The 19,591-nt window shown below is 36.6% G+C and overlaps 2 protein-coding genes across 2 annotated transcripts; both read left to right on the forward strand.

Annotated features, from left to right (window-relative positions):
* The first annotated feature begins 7,033 nt into the window (after positions 1 to 7,033).
* On the forward strand, positions 7,034 to 7,975 carry LOC126079399 (olfactory receptor 5AL1-like). Its single transcript, XM_049890390.1, has one exon. The coding sequence runs from the start codon at positions 7,034 to 7,036 to the stop codon at positions 7,973 to 7,975; it is 942 nt and encodes a 313-aa protein (XP_049746347.1).
* Positions 7,976 to 17,078: 9,103 nt separating this feature from the next.
* LOC126079454 (olfactory receptor 5AL1-like) lies at positions 17,079 to 18,082 on the forward strand. Its single transcript, XM_049890450.1, has one exon. The coding sequence runs from the start codon at positions 17,079 to 17,081 to the stop codon at positions 18,018 to 18,020; it is 942 nt and encodes a 313-aa protein (XP_049746407.1). The 3' UTR covers positions 18,021 to 18,082.
* Positions 18,083 to 19,591: the final 1,509 nt, after the last annotated feature.

A 19,591-nucleotide genomic window follows, 5' to 3' on the forward strand; every position in this document is an offset into this window, starting at 1 on the left:
GATTCATAGTCACTAAAAAAAAATGCAAGATATAGAGTTAGGAAATTTTTGAGTCAAGGCTTGTACAATGTGGGAACACTTGTCCACTGGAGTTCAGTTTCCTAATGTCTAGTTCCTTGAAAACAGGTGTTTTTCTTGTCCTTTGTTTTATCCTTTTGGATTTACAGACAGTAGGCATTTCACAAATGTCTGTCTAGTTGTTGAATACTAAAATAGAAAAAAGGTGTCAACGCTCTTTGACCATCAGATGTTTCAACAATAGAGATGAAAAATATAGTATCTTGAAATAAGGAATTTTCTTACTTCACTGTGATTGACCATCCACTTCGTGTTTAACATCAATTTATGTGTGGTCATGTTAAACTTTTAATGTTGTAAAATGTATTTCTTCTGAAGCAATATTGTGTAGATTACCTTACCAATGAATATGGCTGTTTTTAAGTGATTGGAGCCCTGGTTGCACAGTGGTTAAGTGCTACAGCTATTAACCTAAGGGTCAACATTACAAATCCAAAGTTAACCAGAAGGTCAGCTGCTCCAAGGAAACTTACGAGGCAGTTCTACTGTTTTTATAGGGGTCTCTTTGAGTCAGAATTGACTCCACGGCAATGGGATTAAGCCATTGGAAGATTCTACTCCCTGGGACACTGCAGTTAGGGAAGGCAGATTCGTATACAAAATGTGTATCAATTCTGTACACTGGTGGATTCCTAGTGATTCATAAATAGTGAGAAATACCCCTGGAGAGTTGGATAAAATACTGGGAGTAATAGAACATGACATTCTGTGAAAGAGAAGAGAAGAGAAGGTGATTTCCATCCATAAAGCAGATCCTCTAATCCTGCTCAAGGTTGCAAATCCCCTCTGCTACACCTGTTCTTTAGTAGTCAAAAATTTATATCAACATGGTTTGTGCCAAGTTCTCTTCCTCAGAATTCCATGTTTTGCAGACTTGTTACTCCAAGTACCCTAACCAATTGTCCAGGTCTGTTTACCACTGTCTATGAATCAGTAAGTCTCCATGCCTTAGGCCATAAGTTCTCCAGCTCAAGTGGGCAGCTAAACGTTTTACCCACTGGGACTATCACATCTAAGTGGATATGGGATGAGACACCAGTTTATTTCTAACCAGTTCTTACATAATGTAACAACCATCTGTGGACTAGGCCCAAATACTAACCGCATCAGTTGGTTGTAGGGAATCCCTAACCCATGAAGTGGATTGACAGAAAGAACTTTGCACAACAAACAACACTTGAGAGATAGATGATATAAACATTTTGACTGCCTGTCCATACAATGTTTCCATATAATCCTGGAAATAGACTTAGTAGTTTTGATAGACAGAGAGAAATTTAAAATATCTTCCTAAAACAATCAAGAGATTCTCAGACCCAAGTGTTTTTCAAGCTTCCTTGAAGTTCTCTCACGTATCTGTGGAAAAACTACAATTAGTGCAATCATTACAGGTTAATTAGAAATTTAAAAAAAGGAAAAAATATATAGTGACTTCTGTAAAATTTCTGTTCAAGATATCTTTGTTCTGGTTGCTAAATCCATGATACCAAGAAAGAAAAACCAAACCTGTTGCCGTCAGTTCCAACTTATAACAACCCTTGTAGGACAGAGTGGATTTGTCCCATAGAGTTTTCCAAGGCTATAATTTTTACAGAAGCAGACTGCCACTTCTTTCTCCCATGTAGCAGCTGCTGGGTTTGAGCAGTGGATCTTAAATTTAGCAGCCAAGCACTTAATCACAGTGCCACCCAGAATACTGTTATTAAGAACCAGAAGAATGTTTCTTACACAAAATATTCACAATAAATAAGATTCATTGTGTGTGTGCGAGTTTGTATAAAAAGAAGGTGTTGATTATGATTTTTCTATCTTCTATTCATTTTTCTACTTATTATTCTATATATACATATATGTCTGAAATGAAATGGAGTTCATTAGTGGATTTGATTTGTATACCATTAAATGTTTTCCAGCACAGTGCAAGAAATAAAATGAGTTCTTTTGAAGTTATTACCATTTGTGACCAGAACTTTCAAGAGTGATTCTCTGAAATTGAACTAAATACACCAGTAGGCCAATAAGAAATTCATGCTAATTGTTAATTGCAACAGGTTCAGTTTCTCATCCAATGTTGGATCTTTGGTACAATCCAAATCATTACTTAGGATTGGGTTAATATACTTTGATCTAATGCATAACATGACCATTTATTGAATTCATAAATTTAATAAGACCAATATTAAAGTCTAAAAAGGTAAACCAAGTACAATTAAACATTTTTCATGTTGTTTTCCAAAGCATTAAAATGATCTTTGTTAATTAATTATTCATTATTAGACTTGGGCTCAGCAAGGTGATCTGCCATTTCAAGTAGATGTTCCTTGACTGTGAGGCAAATTGGATTCCAACAGATCGATCATAAGGTAATTTGTTACGCTCTTGAGACATCATTACTTTGTTTTTCATAAAGTTGAAAGAATGATGTAATACAAGGAAAAGGCCCTAGAGGGACTAACAAACCATACAAAATGTACTAACAGTGCTTAAGTAATAGTAAGTACTGTTGGCTTTCCTGGAATTGGCTTCAACCTTGACTGAATTATTTTTGGATTTGTTGTAGATTACTGAAAGACAGCAAAACAGTAGGAAAAAAATATTGAAGGTAATTAAGATAGTAAAAAAGGGTTTGGAGTAACACAAAATTTGAATTTGTTTGTTCAATTATTCTACAAGTACATCTGCAGTATCTACTAATTGCTGAGTCATACTACGTATTGGAGATAAAACTGGGGAAAACACAGGAGCATCTTGGCTTACCAAGAATTTGAAACTTTGAGTAGTTTACAGACAAATTAACTGGTGGGTCAATTGCTCAGGTGAACACTTGAGAGATAATAAAAGGCTTATAGAAAGAAGTAAAATTTCACATAGGATTGGAAGAAGAAGTTGAAAGAAAGTAGCCAACCAGAGGAGTGAAGGTAAAGAAAGGAGTATTCTGACAAAACTAAGTACAAAATATGTGGTCATATCTGAGAAACTAAAGCCACATGGCTGAGGCATGGAGATTACACGAGGGATGTTACAAGAAATGAGATTAGTATGCAAAGCAGGGGCTTATTTTTCAAGGGTTGATTTAGCCACCTTAAGGACTTTGAACTTTATCCTAAGGTCAGTTGCAGAACAAGCTAAGATTTGCAAGTTGGGAAGAACTTCCAGGCTGCCGTATGTACAGAGGATTCTAAAACTAGACACTAGTGTAAAGGTTACACAGTAATATTTGGGCTTTTCCTCCAGGAAAGACATAATAGAAGTCTAAATAAAGAAAAGAATACATAATACAGAGGACATTAGAGAAAAATCTGGCCTAAATATTTAGATTTGTGCATCATCAGTACATAAATGACAATCGTCTTCGTATCATTAAAGGAGGGCTCTGAACAAGAATGCTCAAAAGGAAAATGAGTCAGCTTAGGGTAGAGCTCTAAAGCAAGAGAGTCATTTAAAATATGGACAAAGAAAGCATAGCCCTCAAAGAGAGTAAAAGTGGACAAGAGTGGAAAAACCCAGAGATTCTGGTGACGTGAAAGCCAAAAGGATAAAAGGAAATGTCAGTGGTGTCCAATGCTACAGAGAAGTCAATATGAAGTCCTCATCGAATTTGGAAATAAGGAGAGTGTTGGTGTACTTGATGAAAGCAATTTCAAAGCAACACTGAGAAAAAACATGACAATAATACAGTAGGTCAAGATATGAATGTGAAAGACAGGGTAAGTGTTGGTGACTTTTCTAGGGTGTTTGGCAATGAAGGAGTGAAGGCAAGAGCAGGGATAGAGGGGTAACTTAGGTAAAGGGAGAGAAACAGAAATGAAAGAACGCTGGTGAGGTTTGACCATATACTTTATTTATAGATCAATGTGAATGGTTGAATAAATTTGCAAATGGAATGCAAAAGAGTATGTGATCAAAATATAAGTTTCGGTATTAGAAATAGAGGTGGGTCTGATCCCAAGCAATGGTATTTTCAGTTGCCTTATAGGTATGTGAAAGTTGGACAATAAATAAGGAAGACTGAAGGAGAATTGGTGCATTTGAATTATGGCAGAGATAGATTGACACAGTGGCTGCAACAATGGGCTCAAACATAGCAATTATCGTGAGGATGGTACAAGACCAGGCAGTGTTTGTTCTGTTGTAAATAGCGCCACTATGAGTAGGACCTGACTTAATGGCACCTAACAACAACATTAGCAATAGAACATTCCCTCCCCTAAAAAAAAAAAAAAAAAAAAAAAAGGAAATGAAAAATGGGGAAGCAGGTAGGTTTGTGGAAATTTTCAAAAGAAGTTGATTTTTTTTTTGTTCTGTTGTTACTTTAAATTTCTCTCTTATCTTGGAATTTTGGCATCTACTGGAAGTAAGGGGCATGGCATAGAAGTGTATGAAGAAATTCAAAGAGTCTAAAATAATAAAAAAAAAAATGGCATAGAAGTGTATGAAGAAATTCAAAGAGTCTAAAATAATAGCTACCTAAAAAGTAAGAGATAGTCGATTTAGGAAAAAAACAATCTTCTGGACACAAGTAAGTAGGTACTTTTGAGTGTGATAAGCTTGTAATTGTTCCCTTTTGTCTGATTGGTTTCTTGGTACTTCAGGCACAATTGTGAAGAGAACATTTCAAAACACTTAGATTTTGGAGTATCTTGAGAAAAATAAGACAAGGGTATTTAGGATGTTGATAAGAATAATTGTAGTAATAAATCATGGAATCTAAGCTATGTAGGGGAAGAATTAAATATAGGAGATGACAAAATAAAAGACAAATAACTAGTGGGAAATAGTGATACGAGTAGAGCTTTGGTATGAAAAGTTGTATTGTCATACTGTGATGTTTATAAAAAAAGCGATGTTTATAGGGAAGAGTAAATGCTTGTGATCTTAAGATAATGTCTTAATTTTGGATATTTAGCATTTAATCAATTTTCAGCTAAAACAAGATCCAAGATGGAGCCATGAGAATGGGAAGTTCAAGGGTATTGGTTTTGGGGTCACTGATACCAAGATTTCAAGAATTCAAGAAGCAATGCATTAAAAGTGTGGTCTGTGTGGGCACTGATGCCAACTTTATGGAAAAGGGACAGAATGATCCTGGTGTTAAAATCTTCAGTACATAAGAAGGAGTGACCTAGGAACACATAAGTGATAACAACGATGATGGGTATTAGCCTCAAAGATTCAGGAGAGTTTACTCAAATGCAAGACGTAACAATAAATAAAAAACAAAGCTCTGAGCATGAATCACGCCTTATCTCACCTCCAAATTAGAAATATGTGGAGAGTTAGAAATTGAGCAGCCTGTACAGAGGTGGCCTGGAGAGAAGTAGGTCTTCAAGGGGGAGACAACTTTTAGTTTAAGCAACCCCCAACCCACCCACTGCCGTCAAGTCGATTCTGACTCATAGCGACCCTATAGGACAGAGTAGAACTGCCCCATAGATTTTCCAAGGAGCGCCTGGTGGATTTAAACTGCCGACCTCTTGGATTGTAGCTGTAGCACAAGCAAGGGAGGATAAAATGATTGAAGATGTTGGAGAATTTGGTCACATCAAAGCAAGGTCTACACATATTTGCAAATACCACAGAGATGTTAGTATTAGAGAGAATAAGAACCAGGAGGGGCAGTGATTCAAGATCAAAAGTTAGCGAGGCAAATGGAGAACAGTTATCAAAATATTGCAAAACAAACTCATACATCCATAACTATGATGAGATTGCACACGTTTCTGCAGAGTAAGCCTCAATGTAAATAATATTAATACTCTTAAGAGCTAAATTTTATTTAGCACATAGTTTTTTGTTTTTGTTTTTTTTTTTATGAGATAGGCACTGTTCTAAGCATTTGACATGGATGTGGGACGCCTTTCCAAAGCTGCTTTGTTTCTGGTCAATGGGGCAATTCTTTCCTCTCTGAAAGGAAATCATTTGAATTAATTATGAGTTGACGTTAGGGATTCAAGGCTGGGACTAGTTAGTGAGTTATTCTTTTTCATGTCATGCTGGTCAAGAGCCATAAATAAAACCTAAATTATCTGCCTGAGTTTGTATATCTCAAAATAAAGATAGCTATATTATCAATCTATAATCTTGATATAAATAAATATAGGGTCGCTATGAGTTTTTTTTATGAGTTGGAATGGACTCAATGGCAATGAGTTCAGTTCAGTTCAGTTGAAATATAATCTGAGACAAAAGTTAGAAAGGCAAATCGCTTTGTGCTCATGCAAAGTTCATTAAAATTGATTGCATTTTAATTAGCTAGAAGGCAGCTTGCATTTCTACAAACTCATCTTGGGATGTTTTTCTTTCCTTGTTTTGCATTTGGACATTGGAAGATCCACCATAAATGAGCTTTCTGAATCATTTAATGCATGTCTAACTTGGTTATACAATTTTCAAATTGAAAGATGCTATCCATATTTCTATGCTATTTTTCTCCTTTAATTCAAAAAGAGAAAAAATACACAACTGAACAAAAAACTAAGAATTACAGGGAAGAGAAAAAAAAAGTATCCTGAATTTATGGTCCAGAGAACAACAGTAGTCAAAATTTTAAATCTGACCTTTTATATGAACTATTTTGGGATGATTTTTTAAATTAATTTCCTTTTAACTGAAATTTATTTTTATTTATTATACTTTTATTAAAGGTATTTCAATAACTTAAAAAAAATTCTGACATCTGTGTTCAAAAAACTCTCCTCCTATTAAAAACAGATAAAAAATAGATTTTTCAGTTATATAAAATTTTAAATAAAATACTACTTTTCTACTTTTATAATTTACAATAATTTCATGTTTTGGAATTTCTGCCTAGAACAGGTGCTTTATTTTGAATGCAGAACTAGCGTGAAGATTCTCCTGGGGGGTCAGAACCAACTTCTAACATCTGCTCGATCTTTGCCAACAGACTCAAGATTACTCGTAACCCTGTTCTGGAGGGGTTTATTGTGATATTTCCATGGCCAAAGGCAACCATTCATCTGTGACTGAGTTCATCCTCTTGGGACTCACAGATAACCCAGACCTTCAAGCCATTCTCTTTAGTGTCTTCCTAGTGATCTACTTAGTTAGTGTCCTGGGTAATCTTGGTTTGATTGTGCTAATCCAAATCAGTCCTCAGCTTCACACACCCATGTACTTTTTTCTCAAACACCTGGCTTTTGTTGATTTTTCTTTTACTTCATCTGTCACCCCAAACACCTTAGTGAACTTTTTGTGTGAAGTGAAAAGTATAACGTTTTATGCGTGTGCCACCCAGGTATGTTGCTTTATCACATTTGTAGTTTGTGAAGTCTACTTGCTTTCCATCATGGCGTATGATCGGTACGTTGCCATCTGCTACCCTTTACTCTATGCCGTTCTCATGCCTAGAAAACTCTGTTTTCAACTGGTTGTTATTACATATGTGTATGCTTTTACTGTGGCTCTTGTACAGACAGTGGTGACGTTCCACTTGTCTTTTTGTGACTCCAATATGGTCAACCACTTCTACTGTGACGATGTCCCTTTGGTTGCTTTGGCCTGCTCTGACACCCAAGTCAAAGAGCTGATGTTGTTAATCATTGCTGGGTTCAATACACTTTTCTCTCTACTGATTGTGTTAATTTCCTATGGCTTCATTGTCTTAGCCATCCTTAGGATCCACTCTGCTGAAGGAAGACAGAAAGCCTTTTCCACCTGTGTGTCCCACCTGACCTCCATCACAATATTTTATGGGACCATCATTTTTATGTACCTACGACCCAAGTCAAGCCATTCTCTGATCACAGATAAAGTTGCTTCAGTTTTTTATGTAGTGGTGATTCCCATGCTAAACCCACTGATCTATAGCCTGAGAAACCAGGAGGTAAAAAATGCACTGAGAAGAATTATAGAAAAGTTGTGTTTGGCTATCAGATAAATGAAGAATCATAGGACAGAGATCTGTAAACTTAGAGTTATGTCTTGTCTAGTGTCACAGTGTTGGTTAATGACAAATCCAAATATCTTACTTCGAGTATTCAAGCACACTTTTTGAGGAATAGCTCTGTAAACTCAAAGCGAGTCTCATATACTGCTTATTCACAATATTTTCCCCATGAAATATATTTTGTAAATTTTATTTTGTTGTTGAAAGAAGGGAGAAAAAGAGAGGGAGGTAAAAAGAAGGAGAGAGAGAAATCCTTTTGCCCATGAAGTGCTTCCTCAACAGAGTATTGGGAAATAGTTATTTTGTCTGAAATCCATGTAATACTGAGAAATTTGTGTTTTAGTAAAATTGACATCTGGTATCTTACACTGAAAAACTGCTGCATAGGTAATCTGGAAAACATGCCAAAATTTAATAGCAGGAATATTGAGTTGGAACACCCTGCATAATTTTCCTAACACTCCACTTTCTCTGCTTCTAGCTGGGAATCGTAACACTAGCAGAGTTATCATGACACTGAACATTTAATGGCACTGATCCTGTATCAGTTTAGCTCATTAGAGGCACTTCAGACCATTAAAATTCACTGCTTGCTATATATGAATGTGTGGTTAGGCCTATTCTATACAAGTGTGTGCTTAGAACTTGGATTCTTCATTCAAACAGTTTGGCTAACAATTTTAGCTTTTCCAATTAATGTGATGAGAGAGAGAGTTCACATTTCTGTATCTCAACTGCTTCATGCACAAAAGGCAGTAAGAGTTCCTCTCTCTTAGAATGATTGTGAGTAGAACTGCACCAGAGAGTTTTCAAGAAGCAGCTGGTGGATTCAAACTGTGGACCTTTTGGTTGGCAGCCAAGCTCTTAAACACAGCACCACCAGGGCTCCGATTGTGTGAATTAGATCAGGTTATAAATTGCACAGTTTCAAGCATAAAAGAAGCAATTTATATATTTTGGCTATTACATTTATTAATATTATAATTGCCTTAATGGTTCCTTTGATTTTGTCTTAGAAAATGGAGTAGCCTTTTTGGAAACAGCTTACCAACATGATATACTTTACTTTAAAATCTACAAAATGAAAGTATAAAAGCTAAAAAATTATTATTTTTTTGCAATCTTTTAAAGCAATGCTATGCTTTTAAATTTCTTTTTGTGTGTATTGATGAACTTATTTTGAATTGATTTTTTATTTTGGGAGGGGCAGTTTCCTCATACCTGATTCTCAATGTTACTCAGTGTTTTCTTCAAAAAAAAAAATCATTTCACTCCTGTCACATCTAGTAAAGTTTAGGTTAATAAATTATTAATTTATTCAGTTATAAATTTTTTAAATAAAATTCGAGCTAGCATCAATTGAGTGTTTTGCTGTAGGGTGTTTAGTGCAGTGCTTTAAATCTATTTTCTCAGTTAACTCTCCATTTTATCAAGAGAATTGTCAAAGTAGTTTATGTAATTTACAAACATACACATAGTTAATATCTGGAAGAACAAAGGATTGAATATAATTTTGTCAAACCAGAAAGCTCAATTTTTAACTACTTTTCTATACTTCTGAGGACAGTTGTATGATGTTGGGATATTTTTAAAGATTGGAACTAATTGAAGGCAGACTCTTTTTGACATCAGTATTGAGTAATGCAGGGGACTTCAGATGACTATGTAGGGGTCATATGCGATGATCATGAAGGTAAGAAAGCAGCCCCGTTGTCTTGCACAAGCATGGAAATGAATAGTGTTGCCTTCCACAGCAAAGTTCATCATCATCTTCCAGGTAATGACAGAAGAGTAGCAAAGGTCTGCAAAGGCTAGGTGACTGAGGAAATAGTGCATAGGTTTGTGGAATCAAGCGACAATCCTAATTAAGATAATCAGTCTAACGTTCTCCAGAACCGGGACCAGAGAGATGACTGAAAATACCACAAAATAATGGGGCCTGGAGCCCTGGCTGGTCTGTAATGCCTTTGAGAATGAATTCAGTGACTTAAGTGAATATTAACAGCAGACATTTATGCCAGTGGATGTTGCTGCATTTGAAGAATAAAAATGGCAACTCTAATGGCTCCTGACAGTGTTGAGGGAAGATAATCATTATTGTCTTATCAGCCTTGAATTATGTCATCAGAGAGGCCAAAAGTGCGCCTTAGCTTTTCCCTGCTATTCTTGCCCAGGGAAGGGGGCGTCTTTCTTTTACTTTCAGAATAGTCTTCTTAAAAGTTGTTTTTCTTTCTAATTTTAGAAAATAAGGAACAATCTTGATTAAAATAAATTAAATATTTTCTAATTTAAACCTCTTTTATCAACCACAGCTAGTATTTCAGTATTTTTGCCACCATTATCTTTTCCATGCCCATATAAATATGATGGGAGTCCCTGGGTGGTGCAGACGGTTAGGTTAATTTACTTGGCTGATAAACATAAGGTTGAAGATTCGAATCCATCAAGAGATGCCTCAGAAGAAAGATCGAATGAGACATTGCTCAATAAGCTGTTGAAGACCCTGTGGAGGTCTAGAACTGCCCCATAGGGTTTCCAAGGAGAGGCTGGTGGATTAGAACTGCCGATCTTTAGGTTATCGGCTGAACTCTTAACCGCTGCATCACCAGGGATCCAAATGTTCACTAGCACATATATTTATGGATTCACCATAGGAGTTGTACAGGCAGTGGGTACATTCCACATGTCTTTCTGTGACTTTAATGTGGTCAACCAGTTCTGCTGTGGTGATGTTCTCTTGGTTGCTCTGGCTTGTTCACATACACATATCAAAGAGCTGTTAATTGTTGCTGGCTTCAATGTGTTTTGCTCTCTTATCATTGTTCTCATATCCTTTGTCTTCATTCTCTTTGCCTTCCTGAGGATCCACTCTGCTGAAGGAAGACAGAAAGTCTTCGCTACCTGTGCTTCTCACCTATTTTCTATTACTATGTGCAATGGAACCTTAAGGCTTATGTACCTATAGCCCAAGTCAAGCCATTCACTGGATAATGACAAATTTGCCTTAGTGTTCTATGCAGTGGTGATTCCCATGCTAAATCCATTAATCTACAGTTGGAGGAATCAGAAGATAAAAAATGCCCTGAAAGGAATTACTGAAAAAATGTATTCTAATGATCAATAGTGAGATTTGTTGTCAAATTCTGGATACAGAGTTAAGAGCTTTTTGAGTCATGGCTTATACAAAGGTACAACTTTGATAAGAGTGGGAACACTTGTCCACTTGAGCTCAGTTTCCTAATGTTTAGTTCCTTGAAAACAGGTATTTTTCTTGTCCTTTGTTTTATCCTTTTGTGTTTACACGTAATAGGCATTTCATAAATGTCTGTTGAGTTGTTGAATTCGAAAATACAAAAAAAGAAAACCAATTATCAGCCCTCTTTGATCATCAGATGTTTCAACAATAGAGATAAAAAATACAATATCTTGAAATAATGAATTTATCTTATTTCACTGTGATTGGCCATCCACTTCATGTTAACATTAATTTATGTGCAGTCATGTGAAACTTTTACTGTGGAAAAATGTATTTCTTCTGAAGCAATATTCTGTAGATTAACTTACCAATGAAAATGGGTGTTTTAAGGGATTGGAGCCTTGGGGGCATAGTGGTTAAGTGCTATGGCTATTAACCAAAAGGTTAGCAGTACGAATCCAAAGTTAACCAAAAGTAAGACAGCACACAATACTGGGGAAGCCAGTGCAACTTGTACAAGACAAGGTCACGAAAGCTCCATAGACACATCCAAACTCCCTGAGGGAATGAATTGCTGGGCTGAAGGCTGTGGGTACCATTGTCTTGGGGAACACCTAGCTTAATTGGCATAACATAGTTTATAAAGAAAATATTCTATATTCTACTTTGGTGAGTAGAGTCTAGGGTCTTAAAAGTCTGTGAGCAGTCATCTAGGATACTCCACTGGTCTCACCCCTTCGGGAGCAAGGAAGAATGAAGAAAGCTAAAGATACAAGGGAAAGATTAGTCCAAAGGACTAATAGGCCACATCAACCACGGCCTCCACCAGACTGAGTCCAGGACAAATAGATGGTGCCCAGCTTCCACCACCAAATGCTCTGACATGGATCACAATAGAGGGTCCCAGACAGAGTTGGAAAAAATGTAGAAAAAAAAACTCTAACTCATAAAGAAAGACCAGACTTGCCAGCCTGACACAGACTGGAGAAATCCTGAGAGCATGGCCCCCGGACACCCTTTCAGCTCATTAATGATGTCACTCGTGAGCTTCACCCTTCTGCCAAAGTTCGGACAGGCCCATAAAACAAAATGAGACTAAAGGGGCACACCAGTCCAAGGGCAAGGACTAGAAGGCAGTAGGGAACAGGAAAGCTGGTAATAGGGAACCCAAGGTTGAGAAGGGAGAGTGTTGACATGTCATGCGGTTGTTAACCTATGTCATAAAACAATATGGGTAAAAAAAAAAAGTACTAACTGTTTAATGAGAAACTGGTTTGTTCATCTAAAGTACAAGAAAAAAAAGAAAAAGTTAACCAAAAAGCCAGCTGTTCTACTCTTTCACAGGGTCTCTATGACTCAGAATTGACTCCATGGCAATCAGATTAAGCCATTGGAAGATTTTATTCCCTGGGACACTGCAGTTAGGGAAGACAAATTCGTATACAAAATATTAATTGATTCGGTATGCTGATGGCTTCGTTGTGATTCATAGACAGTGGGAAATAGCCCTGGAAAGTTGGATAAAGTATTGGTAATATCAGAACATGACATTCTGGGAAAGAGACAGGAAGGTGATTTCCATCTACAAGGCAGATTCCCTAATCCTGCACAAGGTTGTAAACCTCCTCTGCTGTACCTACTCTTTAACCTGTTGTGTCTAGTCAATTCAGACTCATAGTGACCCTATAGGACAGAGAAGACCTGCCCCATAGAGTGGGCAGCTAAATGTTCTACCCACTGGGACTATTCTACCTAAGTGGAGATGGGATGAGACCCCAGTTTTTTTCTAACTAGTCCTTATATAATATAACATCCATCTGTGGATTAGGCCCAAATACAAAGCCCATCATTTGGTTTTAGGGAATCCCTAACCCATGCAACCATGGCATGGATCGACAGATAAAACCTTGTGCAACAAACAACACTTGAGAGATAGTTGATATAAACATCTGGACTACCTGTCATATAATATTTTCACAGAATCCTGGAAATAGACTTTGTGGTTTTGACAGAGGGAAAGAAATTTAAAATATCTTCCCAAAACAATCAAGGAACAGATTCTCAGGCCCAAGTTTCCTTGAAATTCTCTCACATTTCTGTGGAAAAACTACAATTAGTGTAATCATTACAGATTAATTAGGAAAAAAAAAAGAAAATACAAAAATATATAGTGACTTCTGTAAAATTTCCCTTCAAGATATTTTTGTTGTGGTTGTTAAATCCATGACACCGAAAAAGAAATATCAAATCTGTTGCCATCAATTCCAACTCAGAGTGACCCTTGTAGGACAGAGCAGAGCTGCCCTTGAGGGTTCTCAAGTCTGTAATCTTTATAGAAGAAGAAAGCCACATCTTTCTTGCATGGAGTGGCTGGGAGGTTTGAACAGTAGACCTTAAGGTTTGCAGTTGAGCACTTAATCACTGTGTCACCCAAAACGGTATTATTAAGAACCAGAAGAATAATGTTTCTTGCACAAAATAGTCACATTAAATACTATTGATTTTGTGTGTGTGTGTCTGCGTCTGTATACAAAGAAGGCATTGATTATGATTTTTCTATCTATTCCTTTTCCTGTTTATTATTCTATACACATATGTACATGTGAGATGGAACCAATGGAGTTCATTAGAAGGTTTGATTTTTATACCTTTAAATGTTTTCCAGCAAAGCGCAGGAAATATAGTAAGTTCTTTTTAACTTATTATTCTCTGCTACCAGAACTTTCAAGCAGATCTAAATACACCGGTGGCAAAAAAGAAAATCATGCAAATTGTCAATTGCAACAGATTCAGTTTCTCACCTAGTGTTGGATTTTTGGCACAATCCAAATCATTACTTAGTGGTGGGTTAATATACCCTTATCTAATTCATACCAGTACCACTTATTGAAATTCATAAATTTAATAAGATAATATTAAAGTATTAAAAAAAAAGTACAACTAAACATTGTCCATGTTGGTTTCCCAAATGTTAGAATGATTTTTGTTAAGTAATTCTGCTTTATTAGACTTGGGCTCATCAAGGTGATCTGCCTTTCAGGTAGTTGTGCCTTGACTGTGAGGCAAATTGGATCCCAACAGATTAACCATAAGGTAATTTTTATGCTTGTGAGAAGTCATTACGTTGTTTTTCATAAATTTTAAAGAATGATGTAATGCAAGGAAAAGGCTCTAGAGGGACTACAAACCATACAACATGTACTGACAATACTTAAGTACTGGTAAGTATTGTTGGCATTCCCAGAATTGGCTTCAAGATTGATTGAATTATTTGTGGTTTTGTTGTAGGTTACTCAAAAACAGCAAAGCAGTAGGAAAAAAAATATTGAAGGTAATTGAGGCAGTAAAAAAGGGTTTGGAGTAACACAAACTTTGGATATGTTTGTTCAGTTATTCTACAAGTACATTTGGAGTGTCTACTAATTGCTGAGTCTTGCTGGGTATTGGAGACAAAAGTGGAGAAAATATAGAACCATCTGGATTTACCAAGAATTTGAAATTTAGGATAGGTTACAGACAAATTAACTGGTTGGGTGAATTGTTCAGAACAGCACTTGAGAGATAATAAAAGACGACGTGTACTGTAAAAAAAAAATTTTTTTTTTTTTTTAGGAACTGAAATTTCAAATGGGATTGGAAGGAGAACTTGAAAGAAAGTTGCCAACCACAGGGGTGAAGGTAAAGAAGGGAGTATTCTGACAAAGCTATGTACAAAATATGTGGTCATGTCTGAGAAACTGAGGCAACGTGGCCGAGGTATGAATATTACATGAGGGATGTCACAAGAGATGAGACTAGACTGCAAAGCAAGGCTTGTTTATCAAGGGTTGATTTAGCTACCTTATTTTTTTTTTTAAGGACTTTGAACTTTATCCTAAGGTGAGTTGGAGAACAGGTTAGATTTGCAAGTAGGAAGAAACCATACGTACAGAAAAAACCCACTGCCATGGAGCCGATTCCAACTCATAGCGACCCTATGTACACAGAGGGTTGTAAAACTGGAGCCCAGGATAAATGAGAGCAGTATTTAGGCTTTTCCTCCAAAAATGGTGTGATAGAAGTCTAAAGAAAAGGATACATAATATACAGGATATTAGAAGCAGACGCATTGGAAAAAAATTGATTAAACACTTACAAGTGTTCAATAAATATTTTTTGGTGGGGGAAAGAAGGTTCATGAAGTTTTTCTTGGTTTCTCACCAAAATAAATGGCTGGGAGATGGCACCATTCCCTGAGGTAGAAAATATATGCTGTAAGGCATATGAGTGGGTGGGGTCATTTTTGAATCTCTGTTTTTTCTTTTGACCTTGTTAAATTTAGGTGTCTTTGAAATATCTAATTAATGTTTTCTGGAAAATTGTTGAATATATATACCTGGAGCTTAGAGAAAAATCTGGCCAAGATATTTAGATTTGTGCATCATCAGTATATACATGACAGATGTCCTCATATCATGAATGAAAGCTCGCAACAAGAATGCTCAGAAATGAAATGAGTTGGCTTAGGGTAGAGCTCTAAAGTAAGAGTGTGGTTGGAGTAGAGAATAATGAAAGACAGCCATCAAGGGAGAGTATAAATGAACAAAAAGTTGGAAAAACCAAGAGATTCAGGTGACTTGGAAATTTAAAAACTTTTTTTTTTTTTTTTTAGGATAAGGAAATGTCAGCAGTGTTCAATCTACAGAGAAAACAAATATGAAACCTTCATTGTGTTGGAAACAAGGAGAGGGCTGGTGTGCTTGAAATTAATTTCAAGGCAATGCTGAGAAAAACATACCAATAATACAATAGGTCGAGATATGAATGTGAGAGAGGAGGTAAGTTGTTGAAGACTTACCTACGGTGTTCAGTAATGAAGGGGGTAAAGAGAAGAGCAGAGGTAGAGGGGTAACTTAGGTAAAGGTAAAGGCATAGAAAACTAAAATCTCTGCATCGGTTTGTGTGTCTCAAAATAAAGATGATAATTACATTATCAGTCTATCCCAGAACCCAGTGGCGTCGGGCTGATTCTGAATCATAGCGACTGTATAGGACAGACTAGAACTGCCCCATTGAGTTTCCAAGGAGCGCCTGGCAGATTCGAACTGCTGACCCTTTGGTTAACAGCCACTATGCCACCAGGGTTCCTTATCAATCTATAGGCTTGATATAAAGATAATGTAAGAAAAAATAGAAAGGCAAATCACTTTGTGCTCATTAAAAGAGACCTCATTTTAATTAGCTAGAAGCCAGCATGCATTTCTACAAACTCATCTTAGGATGTTTTTCTTTTCCTGCTTTATATTTGGCTCTTGGAAGATAAATAATAAATGTGCTTTCTGAATCACTTAATGCATCTTTAACCTTGTTATGGTATTTTTGTTCTCTAATTCCAAATACTACACAATTGAAGAAAAAACTAAAAATTACATAGAAAAAAATAAAAATCATCCTGCATTTATGCTCTAGAGATGAACAGTATTCAAAATTTTCTCTATGACTTTTTATATTAACTACTCTGATGTCAGTTTTTGGAATTTATTTCCTTTTAGTTATTTTTTTTTGAAAGAATTTAGTATATATTTATTTAAGGTATTCCAATAACTTTAAAAAATATTTTGACATGTGTGTTCAAAAATCTCTCAATATTTATATTCTCTTATTAAAAATAGCTATGGCATAAATTTTTCAATTATATAAAATTTTAAATAAATTGCTATCTTTCTACTTGTAGAATTCCCCTCATAATTTCACGTTTTTGAATTTCTACCTAAAATAGATACTTCATTATAAAATGTGGAACTAGGATGAAGATTTTCCTGGTGGGTCAGAACCAACTTCTAACATCTGCTTGATCTTTGCCAACAGACTCAAGAATGCTCAGAACTGTGCTCTGGAGGGGTTTATTGTAATTTTTCCATGGCCAAAGGCAACCTTTCAGCCCTGACTGAGTTTATCCTCTTGGGACTCACAGATAACCCAGACCTTCAAGCCATTCTCTTTAGTGTCTTCCTAGTGATCTACTTAGTTAGTTTCATAGATAATCTAGGTTTGATTGTGCTAATCCAAATCAGTCCTCAGCTTCACACACCCATGTACTTTTTTCTCAAACACCTGGCCCTTGTTGATTTTTCTCTTACTTCAACGGTCACCCCAAACACTTTAGTGAATTTTTTGTGTGAAGTTAAAAGTATAACATTTTATGCATGTGCCACCCAGGTATGTTGTTTTATCACATTTGTAGTTTGCGAACTCTACTTGCTTTCCATCATGGCATATGATCGGTACGTTGCCATCTGCAACCCTTTACTCTATGCCGTTATCATGCCTGGAAAACTCTGTACTCAACTGGTTGCTAGCACATATGTTTATGGTTTTATTGTGGGTCTTGTACAAACAGTGGTGACATTCCGTTTGTCTTTTTGTGACTCCAATATGGTCAACCACTTCTACTGTGATGATGTTCCTTTGATTGCTTTGGCCTGCTCTGACACCCAAGTCAAGGAGCTGATGTTGTTAATCATTGCTGGGTTTAATGCTCTTTGCTCTCTACTGATTGTGTCAATTTCTTATGGTTTCATTGTCTTAGCCATCCTTAGGATCCACTCTGTTGAAGGAAGACAGAAAGCCTTTTCCACCTGCGTGTCCCACCTGATTTCCATCACAACATTTTATGGAACCTTTATTTTTATGTACCTCCAGCCCAAGTCAAGCCATTTTCTGAACAGAGATAAATTTGCTTCAGTGTTTTATGTGGTGGTGATTCCCATGCTAAACCCACTGATCTACAGCTTGAGAAACCAGGAGGTAAAAAATGCACTGAAGAGAATTATAGAAAAGTTGTGTTTGGCTATAAGGTAAATGAAAAGTCATATGACAGGTATCAGGAAATTTAGAGTTAAGTCTTGTCAAGTGTCACAGTGCTGGTAAATGACAAAGCCAAATCCCTTATTTCAAGTGCTCAAAACTACTTTTGGGGGTATAGCTCTATAGACCCAAGGTGAGTCTCATCCACTGTTTATTCCCAATGACTTCCACATGAAATGTATTTTGTAAATTTTGTTTGGATTGTTGAAAGAAGAGAGAAAGGGAAAGGGAGAGAGTGAGGGAGACAGAGAGAGAGAAATCCATTTTGGCCATGATATTCTTCATCAATAAAGTATTGTGAAATACTAATTTTATCTTAAATTCACGTGATATTGAAAAATTTGGTATATAGTAAAATAGGTCAACATCTCGTATTTTATATTGGAAACCTGCTGCATAGATAATCTGGAAAACATGCTGTCATGGATTGAACTGTTTCCCCTCAAAAATATGTGTCAACTTTGTTAGACCATGATTCCCCATATTATGTGGTTGACCTCCATTTTGTGATTGTAATTTTATATTTAAGAGGATTAAGGTGGAATTATAACACCATCCTTACCCAGGTCCTGTGCTTGAGCCGATGTAAAAGGCAGTTTCCCTAGGGTGTAGCCTGCACCATCTTTTTTTTTTTTTTTTTAATCTTAAAAGAAATAAAAGGAAAGGAAAACAAGCAGGGAGTTGGGAACCTCATACCACCCAGAAAGCAGCACCAGGAGCAGAGCACATCCTTTGGACCTGAGGTTTCTGTGCTGAGATGCTCCCAGACCAAGGGAAGACTGATGACATGGACCTTCTTCCAGAGCCAGCAAAGAAAGAAAGACTTCCCCTGGAACTGACACCCTGAATTAGAACTTTTGGCCTACCTTACTGTGAGGAAATAAATCTGGTGGTGTAGTGGTTAAGTGCTAGGGCTGCTAAGCAAAAGGTTGGCAGTTTGAATCCACCAGGCCCTCCTTGGAAACCCTATGGGGCAGCTCTACTTCGTCCTTATAGGGTTGCAATGAGTCGGAATCTACTTGACGGCAAAGGGTTTGGTTTGTCTTTTTATTTGTCAAAGCCGGCATTTGTGGTATTTCTGTTATAGCAGCACTAGACAACTAAGATACGTGCCAAAGTTTAATAATAGGAGTTTTGGGTTGGAACACTGTGGATAATTATCCTGAAGCACTCTACTTTCTCTGCATTCCACTGGGAAGGATAATGCTATCAGAGTTACCATGACATCAAACATTTAGTGGTACCAAATCTGTATCAGTTTAGATCATTGGAGCCACTTCATACCACTATAATTAACTGCCTGTTATATATGAATATGTGGTTAGGCCTATTGTATATAAGTGTATGTGGGTAGGAACTTAGATTCTTCATTCAGTTTGGCTAACCATTTTAGCTTTTCCAATTAATGTGATAAGAGAGTCAGTTCACATTTCTGTATTTCAACTGCTTCATCTGCAGAAGGCAGTAAGAGTTTCTTTTTCTCAGACTGACTGTAAGTAGAACGGTAACATAGAGTTTCCAAGAAGCAGCTGGTGGATTCAAACTTCAGATCTTTTGTGCTCTTC

Source organism: Elephas maximus, chromosome 7 (genome assembly GCF_024166365.1).
Source record: "Elephas maximus indicus isolate mEleMax1 chromosome 7, mEleMax1 primary haplotype, whole genome shotgun sequence".
Classification (NCBI taxonomy): Eukaryota; Metazoa; Chordata; class Mammalia; order Proboscidea; family Elephantidae; genus Elephas; species Elephas maximus.